The sequence below is a fragment of the Tachypleus tridentatus genome, chromosome 7 (assembly GCF_004210375.1).
Source record: "Tachypleus tridentatus isolate NWPU-2018 chromosome 7, ASM421037v1, whole genome shotgun sequence".
Classification (NCBI taxonomy): domain Eukaryota; kingdom Metazoa; phylum Arthropoda; class Merostomata; order Xiphosura; family Limulidae; genus Tachypleus; species Tachypleus tridentatus.
In genome coordinates this window covers 184421142-184437714 of record NC_134831.1, presented here as the reverse complement: position 1 = coordinate 184437714, position 16573 = coordinate 184421142, and the positions used below count along the sequence as shown (strand labels likewise).

General features: G+C 31.7%; 1 protein-coding gene across 4 annotated transcripts in view; it reads left to right on the top strand.

The window, feature by feature from the left end:
• The window catches only part of LOC143257469 (beta-TrCP-like), a 32604-nt gene that overhangs the window by 7469 nt on the left and 8562 nt on the right, over window positions 1-16573 (top strand). For all 4 annotated transcript variants that reach the window (XM_076516163.1, XM_076516166.1, XM_076516165.1 and 1 more), the window contains exons 3-10: window positions 6062-6248; window positions 6789-6882; window positions 7330-7500; window positions 7786-7871; window positions 8611-8716; window positions 9774-10036; window positions 10263-10373; window positions 11857-11935. In XM_076516163.1, coding sequence (XP_076372278.1) covers window positions 6062-6248; window positions 6789-6882; window positions 7330-7500; window positions 7786-7871; window positions 8611-8716; window positions 9774-10036; window positions 10263-10373; window positions 11857-11935 — 1097 coding nt within the window. The remainder of the gene's footprint in view (window positions 1-6061; window positions 6249-6788; window positions 6883-7329; window positions 7501-7785; window positions 7872-8610; window positions 8717-9773; window positions 10037-10262; window positions 10374-11856; window positions 11936-16573) is intronic.

The window sequence follows — 16573 nt, the reverse complement described above, 5'->3', positions numbered from 1 at the left end:
CTAAACCATGTAGAGGTGTTTGACCCATCTGTGTTGGTTAATATAAGCATGTTTGTTTTATTATGCTCACATGCTGTGTTTAAGCTTAGTATTAGCTTTTAGGACACATTCATGTATCATTTAAGTTTCAACTTTTTTTGTAAATTATAGCTGATAAAATTCATGTAAAACTTGTGAAATAATATTTCTGGCAAAATAAAATGACTTTTGTAGAATGGCCAGAGATAAAGTTGAACCTGTTAGAATATTAGACCTCAGAATCCCAAAACTGACTGAACTAAGTGGCAGTAAATAATATTAAAGATAGTAATACCAAAAGGAGTATTATTTGTATGAGAATGGGTGAGCATCACTCATGTCAAACCTAAATTACTCCAACACATTTGTTTGGAAACAAAAAACTGAATATTTTAGAGTACTTTATGAATTGTGTCAGTTATGAATAAAGTTATAAGTGAACTGTTGTTTGAATGTTGTGTAGAGTGTAGTACAGTGTGAAAAAACGTTTTGTTTCATGTACTAACAGGTATTTCAGGTCTTAGCTCTGTCATAGTAGTATGGATTGTTATAAGAATGTATTCTAGGAATTTGCAGTTGTGAAGTTCATAGAAACCTTTCTTAAGCATGTATCAAACTGGAGTCAAATTAGTAGGGCTACAATACTGTTGACACTCCCCCTCCCCCCTTATTTTTCTTAAATTTGATAAATTCCTGGTTGTTATCAACTTCAACATTACCAAGAGCTTCGAAAATGCTGAAAATAAATTTCATCAGACTTGAAGCTTTCAAGGACTTTTCAGAGCTTTTCTGAATAATTTTCTTTTTTTTCCTATCTTTAATAGCTTTAAGAAAAACTTTCCCACCTTTCAGATGATTGACACAGGATTTCTTTTTTTATGAGTAAAGTAACTGATTATTTTACATTTTTTTCTTTCTTTGATTTTAAATTACTAGTATTATTTTAGCTATTTTTTATCATATCCTTAATTGTGTTAGAAATACCTTTTGACTCTGATCTAGGATCTTTATTGTATGAATTCACTTATAACTTCTTATAAATTAAAATTGAAGAAAGGTCCTGAGTGATTTGGTGTTATTTCTCTGCTTTTTGATTAGTTAGGAGACAGCTCAAATCCATTTTGACTCTCAAAAATAAGTATTATAATGATGTGAATGTTTTGGTACCATAACTAAAGTAACAACAAAACAAGTGGTTGCATGTGTGAATCTGTTGTTAACCCAATTTTGCTACTGTTGTGTTAAATCTGTGTAATGCAACATTTAAGGGTAACTGGCTTATTGGTTCATCAAGGCTATCACACCTACCAAACGTAGCTGAAAAAAACCAACTGAAAGCTAGTATTTAAATATTTATCAAGCTTTTTCTTAAATTCCAATAAGTTTATTGTAGTGTTTGAAGAGTAAAATTAAAGAATAACCCTATGATTCATTTGTCATGCTTCTAATTTTACACTTTTTTATTTTTTAGTAAATTTGAGTATATGTTTTACCTGCGTATTACTCTACTATATTATAAAGCTAGCAGCATCAGCTCTTAAGGAGTAATGTAATATTTATCAGGAGAAAAAACAAACAAATTTGATAAAGTTTAAAACTTTCATATTTAGTATATTTAAACAGTTTAACTTACTAGTTAAAGAAATGAGATGTGCATAGTAAAGCTTTTTTATGGCTTTTAATCACAACTTCTGCAACTTTTGAAAGTGTAATACCATACAGGGACCTTTCTGTACATCAATTCAAGTTTGATTTTAGTTTTGCTGCAAAAATTTATTTGAACAGTGTAGTGAATTATATGCATTGTAGGAAGCTAATAGTCAATGTTTACACACATTATTTTGAAACAAGCTGTGTAAACAGAGTAGATGCTAAATGAAAAAGATGGTATATGATTTTAGTTGAACTTTGAGAAAGCTTTTATTTTCAGAATAGCCTTCCAAGATAAACTTTGAACACTGAAAATGTATATTAATATCCAATTAGTTTAAGTCTTTGCTAACCTTTAAACATATCTAAACTTGTACATTTAAGTTATTAACATTACTTTTGTTGTTTTTTTAATATAAATATATAACTTCAGTAAGCTTTAACTTGTGTTTCTATAACTGTTATTTTTATGTAGTGTATGGTGTATAAAATGTAAAGATTTTCAATATTTCTATTATTCAGTATAATTCTTCCAGATTTAGTGTTTTAATATTAGCATTCTAATTTCTGTTTGCTAATCGACTGTCTGTGTTTGTAACCCATGTTATATGGCAATTTTCATACACATGCTTATAGGGCCAATTTTAAGACTCTCTTAAGGACTTTACAGTTTGTTTTTTTTATAGATGTTTTATGTCAATTAATTAAATCTTAAGGGTAGTAGACAAATAATTTTTGAGTGATATTTAGGTAGTTTAAATAATTTAAATTGGTGTACAGTTTTCATAATACCTTGCAGTGTGGTTTTGGAAAGAATAATTATTCATGATAATATTTTTTGCTCAATAATGTGCAGTATTAAAAATGTGCTGAACAAACTTCTGTTAGATATCACATAATTCATTGGCATAATCTTATAAAAGAAAAAAAAACAAAACTACCTGACTTTAGCCCCAATACCACAGTATGTGTGTATAAATTCATATATGCTTGCCACACAATTACTAATAAGCATATTAAATTATCAGACATAGTGAGTTAAGTACACACTTTATATCTTATAACTAGTTACCTTAAATCCAATTTTAATTTGCTGTAATACCTGATTTTAAGATCTTTTGATGATAACATGTACAGGAAGGACCAAGATGAAAAAATAAGTTATTTGAATAGCCACGTAAAACTGATGTGTCAGTGTTGGATACCACATTACAAAAAAGAAAAAAAGCAGTTTTGACCTCTTAAAACCTGTTTGCTTTAATAATGGGTCATGAACACAGAATTCCATAAGTCTGAAGACTTGATTATAAGCCAGTTTTCTGTTTGTGTGACCTTTCTTGAAATCTAGTTTCTATAAAGCCAAGTTTTAGTAGTTATTGATTAAAATGAGTTTCAAAACATTTTTTTTAGTTTACATAGTTTGACCTTAAATTGTAAGTAGTCTTGTTTTTAGTTAGAGAAATATAAGATTGAGTACAGTCAGAAGAAAAACCTATTTAAAATATTTTTTTAAATTTTAACTGCTTAAACTAAAAATTAATTCCCAGTATTTTCTATTTAGAAAAGCAAATGATTTCCTGATTAATGATAACATTGAAGGAGAATGAACCCTTAGTTTCCATGTAGCTACTGAATCAGACCATATCACAACTACATGTGCTTAACATGGCTTTTAATAGGTATGGTTTTTAAAGCATCAGGGCTGGACACTGAACTTTACATAACCAGTCAGCTGATGAAAACATGTGTCTAAACTTCCTCTGGGTGTATGACCTCTAGACAAAACATCAGTCATGAAGTTGGGGGAGGCTTTGAGTTATGTCTTCTTCCAGCTTATTTTTGAAAAAAAAAATGTCCTTTGTATTCAAGTACCTCCTTCAGGCAAAAATGTGAGCATGCATGTGTGTGACAAGTGATTCACCTGACCTGAGATATAGTAATGGTTTGTACTGTTCTACATGCTCGGGTATCAAGCCTCTGTACATTACGAGATGTGTTTGACCTTGATTCTTTGGGAATTTCATCTGGCTAAACCCTGAATTGAATATTTTCAGCCTTTGACTATTGTGTATAATGTGTATAAAGATTTTTTAACAATTTAGTGTGTGAATACATTTTTGACAAAAAAAAAGATTTAGGTGTAATTGAGTGTATAAAACTATCCCAAAAAAAACTGAACAAGTCTTGAATAACTTTTGTATATTTCTTTTGCAGGAAATATTATGCAATGGTGTTTTGATGTGGTGTTTACAGTAAAACAAAATTCACTTGTGCTTTCAATATAACATTTGCATTTGCCCTATTAATGAATTACAGAGTAACCTTGTATAATACTGTCCCTTTTTATTTGTAGTAACTGCAGTGTGAGACAAAAATAATGTGCCATAAGTCTTTAGAAATACCATTTATCTTAAACTGTGGTACATTGAAAATTAATTATTGGAAATTAAAATAATTATGAAAGGGTATGCTAATCACTACCAGGAGAAGAGAGATTAATCATAAGTGTATATTAATGTTATATTTAATACTGAATAAAACCTTTATGGAAATTAACTATTGTCTTCCACTGTGGATTTGATTTTTTTAAGTCTCTACTGGTCATTAAAATTTAGTTTTGTTTTAATTTCTGTATGTTATTTTTTTCAAACATGATTACTTGTAAAACTTTGTTTTCTTTATGGTGCTTCTAACACATTAATTATTTATTAATTAATATATGCTCTTTTTGTCTTGCACTCTGGACAACAAATGAGTATTACTTGGATTTCTTTCAAAGCTTTTGTGAACTTTTTTTTCTCTCTTGGGAAGTGATTTGTACAAACACTCTAAGTTATTATGTTCCACTTTTCTTGTGGATACTTTGAGTTTAATAATTTATAATTTAACATATGCTTAACTGTTGCTGTTCTTTATCAGAACTGTTTTGTGTGTCTAGGTGTAATGTCACAATTGCTAGATTCTTTTGATAGTTAAGGTCTTAAAGAAAAATTCTTGTGTTGAATACAGGCTACCAACTAATTCTACATGCTCATAATCTGTTCATTTCTTCTTTTTTTTCTACATTAATAAATACAGAGTGGACTTAAGCATTTTCAGCTGCTTGGAATTGCATTCTGTTTTAATCACTGAATTGTATGTGTATGTTCTCTGCATTCAAATAGATGCTTGTTTTTATAATGTTTGAAACTGAAGTAATTGTTGATGCAATGTTCTGAGTGGAAGGAAAGAAGTGTTTATATGTCACCAGTACTGTATCAGCTCTATCCATTACCAACAAAGATTTCCACTCGAGCATAGGTCTCTTCAGGCCAGCTGGGTGACAATAAAAATAGTTGTAGTTGTGATGTTATTTTTATTAAATTGCCTTACAACAACTGTTATAGTATGGACTGGATTAAGTTGGTAAAGTGCAGTTTTTTAAATTTTTTCTCAATGCTACAGCACACAAGAATTAGCATAAGGATTACTCAGTGCTCGTGTAGTTATTTCATCACTATTATAAGTACACTATGTACTCTTGGATGTAATTTCTGTTTAGATTTGTGGGTGTAACTGAATGGCTTATAGGCAACTTTACCAAGATAAAGAATGAATGATATACAAGCTGTTCTAGTTCAAGTAAATGAAATGGAAAATAGTTATTATTTTTACATATTGTTGTATACCACATGATTAATTTTGTATTTGTGGTAATCATATTTTTTATCTCTAATAACTGAGTGATCTCTTTTTTTTTTTTTTTTGTCTGTATAGTAAAGGAACTGAAATATTCACATCTGACCACAATGAGTTAGGTAGTTGTATTGGTACAAAACTGTAAACTTGATTCCCATAACTTACATTAATCTATACCTTATATTAATCTCTCTAGTCAGTGTTATGATGTTTATTTTCACATTAACCTATACCTTATATTAATCTCTCTAGTCAGTGTTATGATGTTTATTTTCATCAACAAAAGTTTAGTACTTTTATTAAAATAAAGTAGTCATGAAATTTTGCAGGGAGAATTTCACAGAATGTTGTAGTCTTATTTATAGCTTACTACAGGTTTTATTGTGTTGCAAATATGATATTTTATAATGTATAATAGTTTTAAAAAAATTTTAAGGGTAGCCCGATACATTTTCAAAGTACAAAACATGAAAATGGAGAGTTGTTGAGAGTTAATGAACGTGATGATTAATTTGTTAACAAAATTCCATAATTGTTTAGACCTGTGGGATTGTGAATTATATCATTTTATATTGTCATAAGTAACAAGCTGTTTTCAGTTTCGTATTAAAAAAGACTTGTGTTCTTACATGCATACATCCATAGAAATAACAATTTTACTATTGTAACATTGCTACTGTAGCCTTTTGAAACCAAACCATTTGTTTCACTGCAGAAAAAGGACTGGATCACGTAGCTGAAACTGTTTTATCTTATTTGGATGCCGAATCTCTCTGTTCAGCTGAACTAGTCTGCAAGGAGTGGTCCAGGGTGATTTCTGAAGGAATGCTGTGGAAAAAACTTATAGAAAGGAAAGTTCGAACAGATCCACTGTGGAAAGGGCTTGCTGAAAGAAGAGGATGGTACTGTATTATTATTATTATTATGATTTTAATATTCATGTACATTTGAAAAGATGTGGAACTTTAATGTTAATAAATTTATGATTGATGTTTATTGAATAACTGAGAATGTTGAACAGGTTTTAGTATATTTTTGGTCATTTTTCATTGGTTAAGAGTGAAAGTCTGTAAACTTGTCAAATTCTTCAGTAGCTTTTATGTTTAACATGACTCAATAATTGGTATAGTTCATAATTGTTACAAGTACTGTGTACTGTTTCATGTTGTTGCCTCTTGCAGTGCTGTATTAATGTAAGAGATTTTCTTTTTGATATTTTTATCCAAGTTTCATAACAATTTTTTGTTTGTTTGTTTCAAGTTTTTATTTCTGATAAAATATTTACAATGTACTTGACCTGCAAAGTATCATTGTGTAACTGGATCCACTAGTCTGTTATAAAATTCAATTCCAAACTTAATGTAAGTATAGTAATAAGAACATTGAGTGTATATCTGAGAATAATGGATTTGTCTAGAAAGTTAACTTGTTTTATTGGCTAGGATCAAGTACCTATTTAAACCCCCACCAGGAGAGCAACACCCAGATCACATGTTTTATAGGAGATTGTATCCAAGATTTATTCAAGATATCGAGGTAATGTCAACTGTTAATATAGTATAAAACTATTGTATTTAAGTTCATGGAATTAATTTGTCCATGATTTAAAGCCACACAAAGCAATGTAATTGATATTTACATATTGGGAAGACTAAAACAGATTTCCTCTTGAAGTTTTTGGTCTAGAAAACAAAAATTCATCCAAGCCATATGTAATGAATGCTAAAAATATACCTTCTTTGGAAAGCTTGGTAAAATTGTGTGAACTTGAAAAATTAATTGGTGAGTTTAAATTTTCTTAAGTATATTTCTGTTAATGGTTATTATGAAAGCATAAACCTGTTTTGTTATGCTTGATGTCTCCATATCCAGCTGCCTTTTGTACTTCTATGGTGTTAATTAGTAAAGCATTATTTGGAGGTAGAAATATAGCACACAGTTAATTTCAGTGTCTTTAGTGTCTTGCTAATGTTGTTGTTTTAGAGCATTGAAAACAACTGGCGATGTGGTCGACACAACTTGCAAAGGATAAATTGTCGTAGCGAAAATAGCAAAGGAGTGTACTGTTTACAGTATGATGACCAGAAGATTGTTAGTGGACTTCGAGATAATACAATCAAAATCTGGGATCGTACCTCACTCCATTGTCTTAAAGTGAGAGTTGTTTTGTTTCTTTTTAACAGCTGAATTCTTTAGCATTTTTTTCCATTATTTTTTTTAATTACCTTTGTTTTGAATGTTAAATAATACAGAATCTTGAGGGGAATAAAACATAGTTGTTTCAATAAGGTTTCTATCAAAGTTAAATTTTCTGTTATATAGGTTTTTAATACATTTTTAAACTTAAAAAAAATTGCAGTTTTGCTATTTTTTCTATTTATAGTGTATTTAAGTGAATTATCATATGTAATGATTATTTTATGTACTAATTTTGTATAGGTTCTGACAGGCCACACAGGATCAGTCTTGTGTCTTCAATATGATGACAAAGTTATAATTAGCGGGTCAAGTGATGCCACTGTTAGGTAGATGAAATTAACACTGACTTATTGTTTCCATGTTGCTTAATTTTAATATATGCATCTTCAAAGGTTAACCATAACTTTAAGTGTATTTGTAATATTCAGAAATACTATCAGTTAATCATCTGTGATGTACAGTATTTAGTAATTTTTATAGATCAAAGTTAACAGAAATGGAAGGTAAGTGGTTTGATATCATGGGTGTTTGCAGGGAGGGGCTCTACCCCTCCCTGGAAATTGAGAAACATAATCCCTTTCTTTATTCATTTAGTATGTGTAAATGAAATTTTTATTCACTTCACAGTTTCCTACTCCTTCCCCACTCCCCCTGGAATAATTTCTGTAGATAGCCATGTTTGCTGCTTCATTTTTATTTCTGTAAAACTAACTGGAGAGTTGGATATTCAATAATTTAAAAAATGTACATTTGTGATACAAATCTAGCTGCTTTTAACATTTTATACATTGATGGTGAAAGTTGATGTGACAAACACTCTGTGATACAAATCTTGCTTTCATTAACATCTTGGTCTTGTCAGCTAAGTTTGTACCAAAATATTTATTACCTTTTGTTATTTCATCCACTTTAATATGAAAATTATGGATTTTTCATATTGTAGCTAGAATGTATAAAGTATTTGTGTTGAATTTGACATTGTAATATATCTAGAAGTAATTCAAATGTAATTCCTTGAAAAAATACAACAAAAACTATATACCCATGGTTTTAATATATTTTCAGGGTTTGGGATTTGAAAACAGCTGAGATGGTTAATACATTGATCCACCATTGTGAAGCTGTTCTGCATTTAAGGTTCAACAATGGTATGATGGTTACCTGTTCTAAGGTTAGTGGTTCCTTTGGAATTAAGAGTAAAGCCTTAGGACTGTTTTAAACAATTGTTTATCTCAGCTGATTATTAACATTTTCTGACAGTTGTCATGGTTAGTAGCCTACATAATCATCTGAGGATAATTGTTAATGAGTAACTTTATTTAATAATTGCTAACAAGTTTTATGCTGTTTCAGCTGCTAATTGGCTGCTATTTTTATGGATGTCCTGAGAAGGAATATTTTTGTGTTGATGGTTGTCAGGTTTTGATCCTATGTCTCATTGGTTGAAGTTTAGTGCATTATGCACTTAACTGTGGTCCACCACCAAATACATTACTAATTAATGTTTAGTTATTAACAAATGCTTCAAATTAATAATTTGACTTTGGTAATTGTGCTTACTATGATAATTAATTGCCACAATCTTACCTTAACAATTTTGTTGTGATATTTGTTGCATACTTACAAGGCTTGTCAGATCTCTTTCACTGGCTTTGGGATACCATAGAACATCAAATGTATTGTTAATGTTGTAAGATTTTGTTTTGGAGTTGAATGTTTTACTGTCTAAAGATGATAAAAACATTCAAAGTAGAATGTCTACAACATCAGTTTCTCATTTTACGTTTTATTTTTTTCAACAAATGTTATAAGAATGTGATTTTATTCCTAATATACTTGTAAAAAGTGAACAGAAGATTTAAAGAGCACAGCTCAATCAAGAACCATACCATATAAGGACTGCAGTGGCTAATTATTTCTGTCTCGTCACACCTTAAATTATCTGTGCAGTACAGTATATTCATTGTTTAATTTTAATATATGCATCTTCAAAGGTTAACCATAACTTTAAGTGTATTTGTAATATTCAGAAATACTATCAGTTAATCATCTGTGATGTACAGTATTTAGTAATTTTTATAGATCAAAGTTAACAGAAATGGAAGGTAAGTGGTTTGATATCAAGAACCATACCATATAAGGACTGCAGTGGCTGATTATTTCTGTCTCGTCTCACCTTAGATTATCTGTGCAGTACAGTATATTCATTGTTTAATTTTGACTTCCAGGATCGGTCCATTGCTGTTTGGGACATGGTTTCTCCTACAGAAATCAACCTCAGGAGGGTGTTAGTTGGACATCGTGCAGCTGTAAATGTTGTAGATTTTGATGAAAAATACATTGTATCAGCTTCAGGGGACCGAACTATTAAAGTCTGGAACACATCCTCGTGTGAATTTGTTCGAACTTTGAACGGTCACAAACGAGGCATTGCTTGTCTTCAGTACAGAGATCGTCTGGTTGTCAGCGGCAGTTCGGATAACACCATCAGGTAATCATTAATATTTTTTTTGTGTTATTGTTAATAAAATAAGTTTTTTTATTTCAGTTATTTAATTGTGAAGGCTAAAAGAGACTAGATTGTAAGGCTCCTAAAGTCAGGTAATATTTGATTATTCTAAACTACATTTGAGGGTGTTTTTTTCCTTTGTAAGAGTAAAGTGTGAAATATTAGTGGTTACCAGTTGAATATTTGAATTGTTACTTGTTTGTGACAGACTTTGGGATATTGAATGTGGAGCTTGTTTGAGAATCCTCGAGGGTCATGAAGAATTAGTGCGATGTATCCGGTTTGACAACAGAAGAATTGTTAGTGGTGCTTATGATGGGTAAGTTGAAATGCAGACTTGCAGTGTGAAACAAGAATTGTTAGTGGTGCTTATGATGGGTAAGTTGAAATGCAGACTTGCAGTGTGAAACAAGAATTGTTAGTGGTGCTTATGATGGGTAAGTTGAAATGCAGACTTGCAGTGTGAAACAAGAATTGTTAGTGGTGCTTATGATGGGTAAGTTGAAATGCAGACTTGCAGTGTGAAACAAGAATTGTTAATGTTTTATGATGAATAGTAATGCTATGAATAATCTTATATTGTAAATGTTATTTTTGTGTGTGTGAAGATAACTGTAGTAGTTTACACATTAACATGCAAGTCTTATGTTGCTAAGATACTATGAACAGTTATTTATAAGACTTTAATATAATAGCTTTTTTTAAAATACTTTTAAGGTACAAGTAACTGTTGGTTAATGACACTTTAATATAACAGTTTTTGAAGTGTTAATGTGTAAGGTACCAATAGCAAGTAGTTAAATATCTTCTAGTAGAAATGAGAGTGCTTCAATTATAGTTCACATCATCAGTAAAAGTGGCATGTTGTGGTAGTGTGCATTTTTTAAATGTAAGACTGTTGAAAGAATTGACTTGCTGTAGTCAAGAGTGGAGATAAACATTATAATCATGTTGTTTTGAATGACATAAATGGTTATTCTATTAACAATAAATTAAGATTAAGTTGATGATGAATGTTTAATTTATAACCTGGTGTGAGATATGTGATTTTAGGTTTGTGATTGTCCTGTTATTTTTTATTCATCACAATTGTTTGGCTACATAAAAATATCGTAAGTCAATTTTTCCTATTCAGTTTTTATGCAACTAAAGTGTGTATAATTTCATTGTTGAGGTTTTCATTCATTTAATTTGTTGAAACCACAAATGAATGTTTTATGTGGTTCCTTCTTGCTCTTTCTTAAGAAAAGTACAACTTTGTTCAATCAGTTGGATTTTTTTAAAACAAATACTGTAATGTTTCCATGAAGAAAATGAACTGTGCATTTAGTGAAACCTTAAAGTAAATCTTTTTTTGTTCTTTATATTGCTTGGATCATTACAGTATGTTTACATTATCTTAACAGGACTTTCATGTTCATTAAAGCTCTTTAAAATGCAAACATACATACACAGTTTTAGCTACATTCCGTAGCTATGGCACACACTGAGGTAATGGTATATGTAAAATGTTTTAACCATTTTGTTCCACTTGGATATAGACTACAACACGTGCACCATCCCTAGTCACCACAGGTGTTAGGATTTAATAGTTCTCATTCTAGTAGCTGAGGTTTACTTGTAAAGGTAAAACATTAAATCTTATGTCATTTTATGTTAAATCTTTTGTTCTTGAAGAAGACACTTTCTCTGAACCAGGTTTATTAGTTAGAAATGTTATAGGTGTTGATGCATTGCCTGTATACATTGACTCAATAGATAATGTAGAATAATACTTAAGGTTTTATTTAATTTTAACTTAGAAAAATCAAAGTTTGGGACTTGGCAGCTGCTCTTGATCCAAGATCACCAGCAGGAACTCTCTGCCTTAGGACACTAGTGGTAAGAATTCTTTTTTTCCTTCTCTTATTCATATATGTGAAGGATGTATCATAAGAAGTGAGATTTCTTTTCCAGTCCATTGAATATGAATAAATTGTAGCTGATGATTGTGTTAACAGAATGTCGGTTCATACAACATGATATTGCTAAGCCCCATATGGATATTATTAGATCATGGCTGACAACAGTGTTAACGAAAGACATTCATTCATACAATATAATAATCGTAAGTCCCATATGAATGTGAGTAAACCGTGGGTGATAGTTTTATTAAAAAAATGATATTCATACAACACTGCAGTCGTGGTCACATGTGGATATATGTAAATTATGGCTAACAAGTGTGTTTAATAGTAACATCTGCTCATATGACACGATAATGCTAACCCTCATACTATGAATTATGCAGTTGAGACATTCCATTGAAAACTCCTATCGCACACCCTGTCCTAATATTCTGTTGCTTCTATGTGAAGGAGAATCTGTACATACAACCAATGTCTGGTACACTGATTTAACCTAATATTTATAACGTTAGAAAAACACGTAGGTTCAAGAAGTCTCTAGAAATGAAATAGGGTAATAAGGTTTTTATTTCATTTCTGTAATAACGTGATAGAAAGACTTTGGTCTTCCCTATAATTTATGGTGCATGATTTAGATAGTCTCGCATCTTTTCACACAAAGCTATCTTATCTTCTGCCTTCTTAACATTGCTACAAAGGTTTTTGCGATCAGTACACCAGTCTATATATCGTATCAATTTCACACCAATTCTGACATGTACATGTCTTGTGACAACAACCTAATAACAGTACTGCACCATCTATACTTGTGCAGCTAGCTCACTCTACACACAGACACGTTTTTTTCTTTGCAATTTCAAAATTTGTTTTTCCAAAAATTTTAGAGTTTGCAGTTATTTGTTTTAACAGTTTTTTTCATTTATTTCTTGTTATCGAATTATAAGAGACCTTGGTATGAATTTGTGACTAGTGTACCAACTATGGAAATTCCCATTACATAAAAAAATACCACTGGTGCAACTTCCAAGAAATTATGTTCAACTTCAGCTGCAGAGGAGATACAGACCTTATTTCACAGGGAGCTAGAGTTACTGTATGGCTGGGAATTTCTTTTCAATGTGAAAATATTTCTGAGGAAGAAAACAATTTGGACTTCTGTTTCAGGCACTTTCTTATTTTGGTCTGTCACATTCTATGTCTCTTTAGGGATTGTCACCTTTCACCAGTTTCTATGCCATCACATCATTCACTATGATGTAAAATTATTGTTCTTTCTTCCTGTTCCTGTTGCCTCCAGTTCTTCCACGGGACCTGTAATAGGTTTTTTAATAGCTGTACTTTACACCATGTTGATATACCTGTGGTAGGCATTGCTCAGGTACTTTTTGTGTGGCTTTCCCCTTATTAACACATGGGAAAATTCACATTATTCGTGCTTGCACTCAGGTAAGTTAGATAATAATGTGTATGTTGTCACCTAAGTTACAGTAGGTGAATTATAAGTTAGATGTTGATAATTACTTTATTTTTTAGGTAAATGTAATTGTTTTACACGTTCAATAATATTACATACTTTGAAAGCTTAGTAGTTTGTTATTAACCCTTTCCCTGTTGTTGGAATGTATATTTCTCAATGCTTTTTTTTTCCTACTCTTTCACTTTCATGTGATTTGTTTAGTGGAATCTTGGTGTGGTGCCTTTCCTGTCTTCCTTTTTAACCTTTGTCTTCATGTTCCATCTACCAGCTCTCATTTAAGACCTTTTTCTTTGTTCTCCTTGCTTGTGGGTGTTGTTTATTAGATGTTTCTGTCAATAATGTTATCCACTTCTTTTACCATTCCTCTTACGTCATACTATATCCTCACTGGTCCTTTCTTCTTTAGGCCTGTGAAGGCTGTTAGGGTTTCACATCTGTTTAATTATCTTGTATCCCACCAGTATTCCCATTGCAATTCTCAATGAATTCTTTATTGTCTTTGCTCCTTACAGTGTTATGTGAAATGTCCTGACTTCTTTCATGGTTCAAGTTCCAGAGTTTTTTTTCTTGGGACCTTTTAGTTTCTTATGATCTAATACTCTTACTGGTAGTTTTCCAGCTTATCAGGTTAGCAAAATTGGACTTAATCCATGGAAGGCCACTGATTCCGTAGTGTTTCTTCTCGTTAAATTTGTCCATGGTTACTTTTTTTCACTGTTCTTTAAAAGATTCTTCAGGCTGGAATGTGGATTACTCGTAGTTTCTTCATTGCTCAGTATCTGCACTGTTTTCTTCTGGTCGATATAATCTCCCTCCCATGTTGATTCGACACGCATCTGTTTGCCTTTGGTTGGGGTTAGTCTTATCACTTCATTTCATTTATAATGATAACAGGAGCACACTCTCTGGTAGATGTTGCCATTAAATACACATTATTTACTTATTACATTATAATGCTTGCTGTAGAGATTGGTTGTTTCTGCAAGACCAATAGTGGCATACCCAGTGGTGTGTGTCACTCATTGGTGGAACGTAACTTGTGGACTTCATGAGTAAAGCAGAAAAGAAGTTCTGCTCTTTGATTGAATAAATCAGTGTCTCTGCTTTTCAGAAGAGGGAATTGCAGAGACCCATTGCACTTTCTTTGGTGTGAAACTGTATTCACTTCCCTTTCTTCCAGTGAATCACAGAAGTTCTACTACTTTGTAGCTCCCAGTTTTTGAAGTGGTAGATGATGGAGGCTTCCTCCTGAGTGAGTTTCAAATTTCTTTTTATTGTATCTGTTTGTGATTATACACTCATTGAGAAGAGGGGGGCCAAAACTGGTTTCCTTTTTTCCATTTTCTGTAGATGCTTTTCCCAGGTGAGCAAATGTTGGTTGTAGCAGGTCCAACCAATGCAAGATCCTCCCTGTAACACTGCGTTTGGGAGGACACCACCCTATTTCTATGTTTCTGTGCAGTGGAGGCCTCTCTTCTCCTTAATTCTGGTTGCAGGAGGTTCTTTCCCTGCTCCTGCAGTTGAGTTTGGGAGACTTCATGTGCTTTGTAATACTGGCAACAGGAGACTTTTTATGGTTGAGCAAATGTTCTATATCTTTAATTCCAGATACAGGATGTCTCTTCCCTGTATTTACAGTTGAATGACTTGTGATTTTTGCTCGTAATACCGGTTACAGATATTATTTTCTTCTTACGGTTCAGTCGAGGCAATGTCATAATCCCAAAAGACATGGTTTGATTTGTTGTACTCCTTGCTTCTACAATTGTTTTAAAGTTTGTCTGGCTTCAGTTGAAATGTCATTTCATCTTCATAATTCTAGTTACCTGACACTGTTGTTTACTTCTGGTTAGGGTTGATGGGTATATATTGTATGGTCCATATGCCATAATGTTGATGTTAAATTTTTTTAATCCTTAATTTCCTACTGCCAAGGACAAGTTATGGAACCTTGTCTGTCTGTCCAGTTCCGGTTGTGAATGAATGTAGCTCATTCTGTTTATATTTTCTACAGATCAAATATCTTGGAACAAATTACACTTGTGCATGTCCTTCTTTTTCTGCCCCAAGACATTAATTTTGTACTTCCAGAATGAAGATCATATATATTCCAGAAGTAGTACAGTACTTCACAAGTGTGCTTCATTTTCATCTCAGAGCACGTTCATTCATTTTGGGTGGGTGGTCGCTTTAAACTAGGTTTCAGTTTTGTGCATATAAGCTGGCCCTTCCACCTTTGTGGAATTATAGCTTTATGTGAGAGGAGGTAAGAGTGCATTGGCATTAACATTTTTCTTACACTGAAAATGTATTTGATGGGCATTTACTTCCTCTCCATTCCCTATCCTTTTTCCAGAATAATGCTGTATTCCTCTTTTGGAACCTGCCAAGTATTAAAAGTGAAGATTATATGTGAATAACAGAGGGAACTAGCCATACCAATATTGGTGATGCAGTACTGTAGTTATAATGATATATGTTCAGAAATGATACAGAATTGATGGGACAAATACTGTTTGTGACAATTGTGTTAGCAATGCTTATAGGGCAGAAGAAAATCAAGATAGCTTTGTCTAAAAAGAGTTGAGCCAGTAATACATTTTTCATCTAAGAAAAAATGTTAACTTTACGTCTTACATTTTTTCAGTCTTCCATTGAACTCAGCTTCTTTTATAAAGTAATGTTTGTTTTTGGCATTACTCTTATACTGTTATGGGAGTAGGCAGATATGGCTGATATGGTAAAAGAAGTATATTCACACTTAATGGGGTCTGCAAGTTATGTTGCCTGGTGCCCACATCCTCAATTTTCATTGGTTTACATTTGTTAGTTGTGATACAATATGGCTTGTGTTTAAGTTAATATTATGTTTGAACACTTGATCAGTTCAGGAAAGTAAAACTAGTTGTTGGTAAATCTATTAACAAATAAATATATTTTATAACATATACTTGCTACAACGTGACTTTAACTGAATTGTACTTTACTTTGTAAAATAATGGACTTTTTTTAAATTAAAAGCTAAATTTGGTTAAGTTATTGAAGGAAAGTGTTTCAAAAATTACAAATTAAAAAATTCTTAAAAAGTGAATAATTTTTCAGAGGAGTTTTATGCCATGGGAGAAGTCAAGTCAT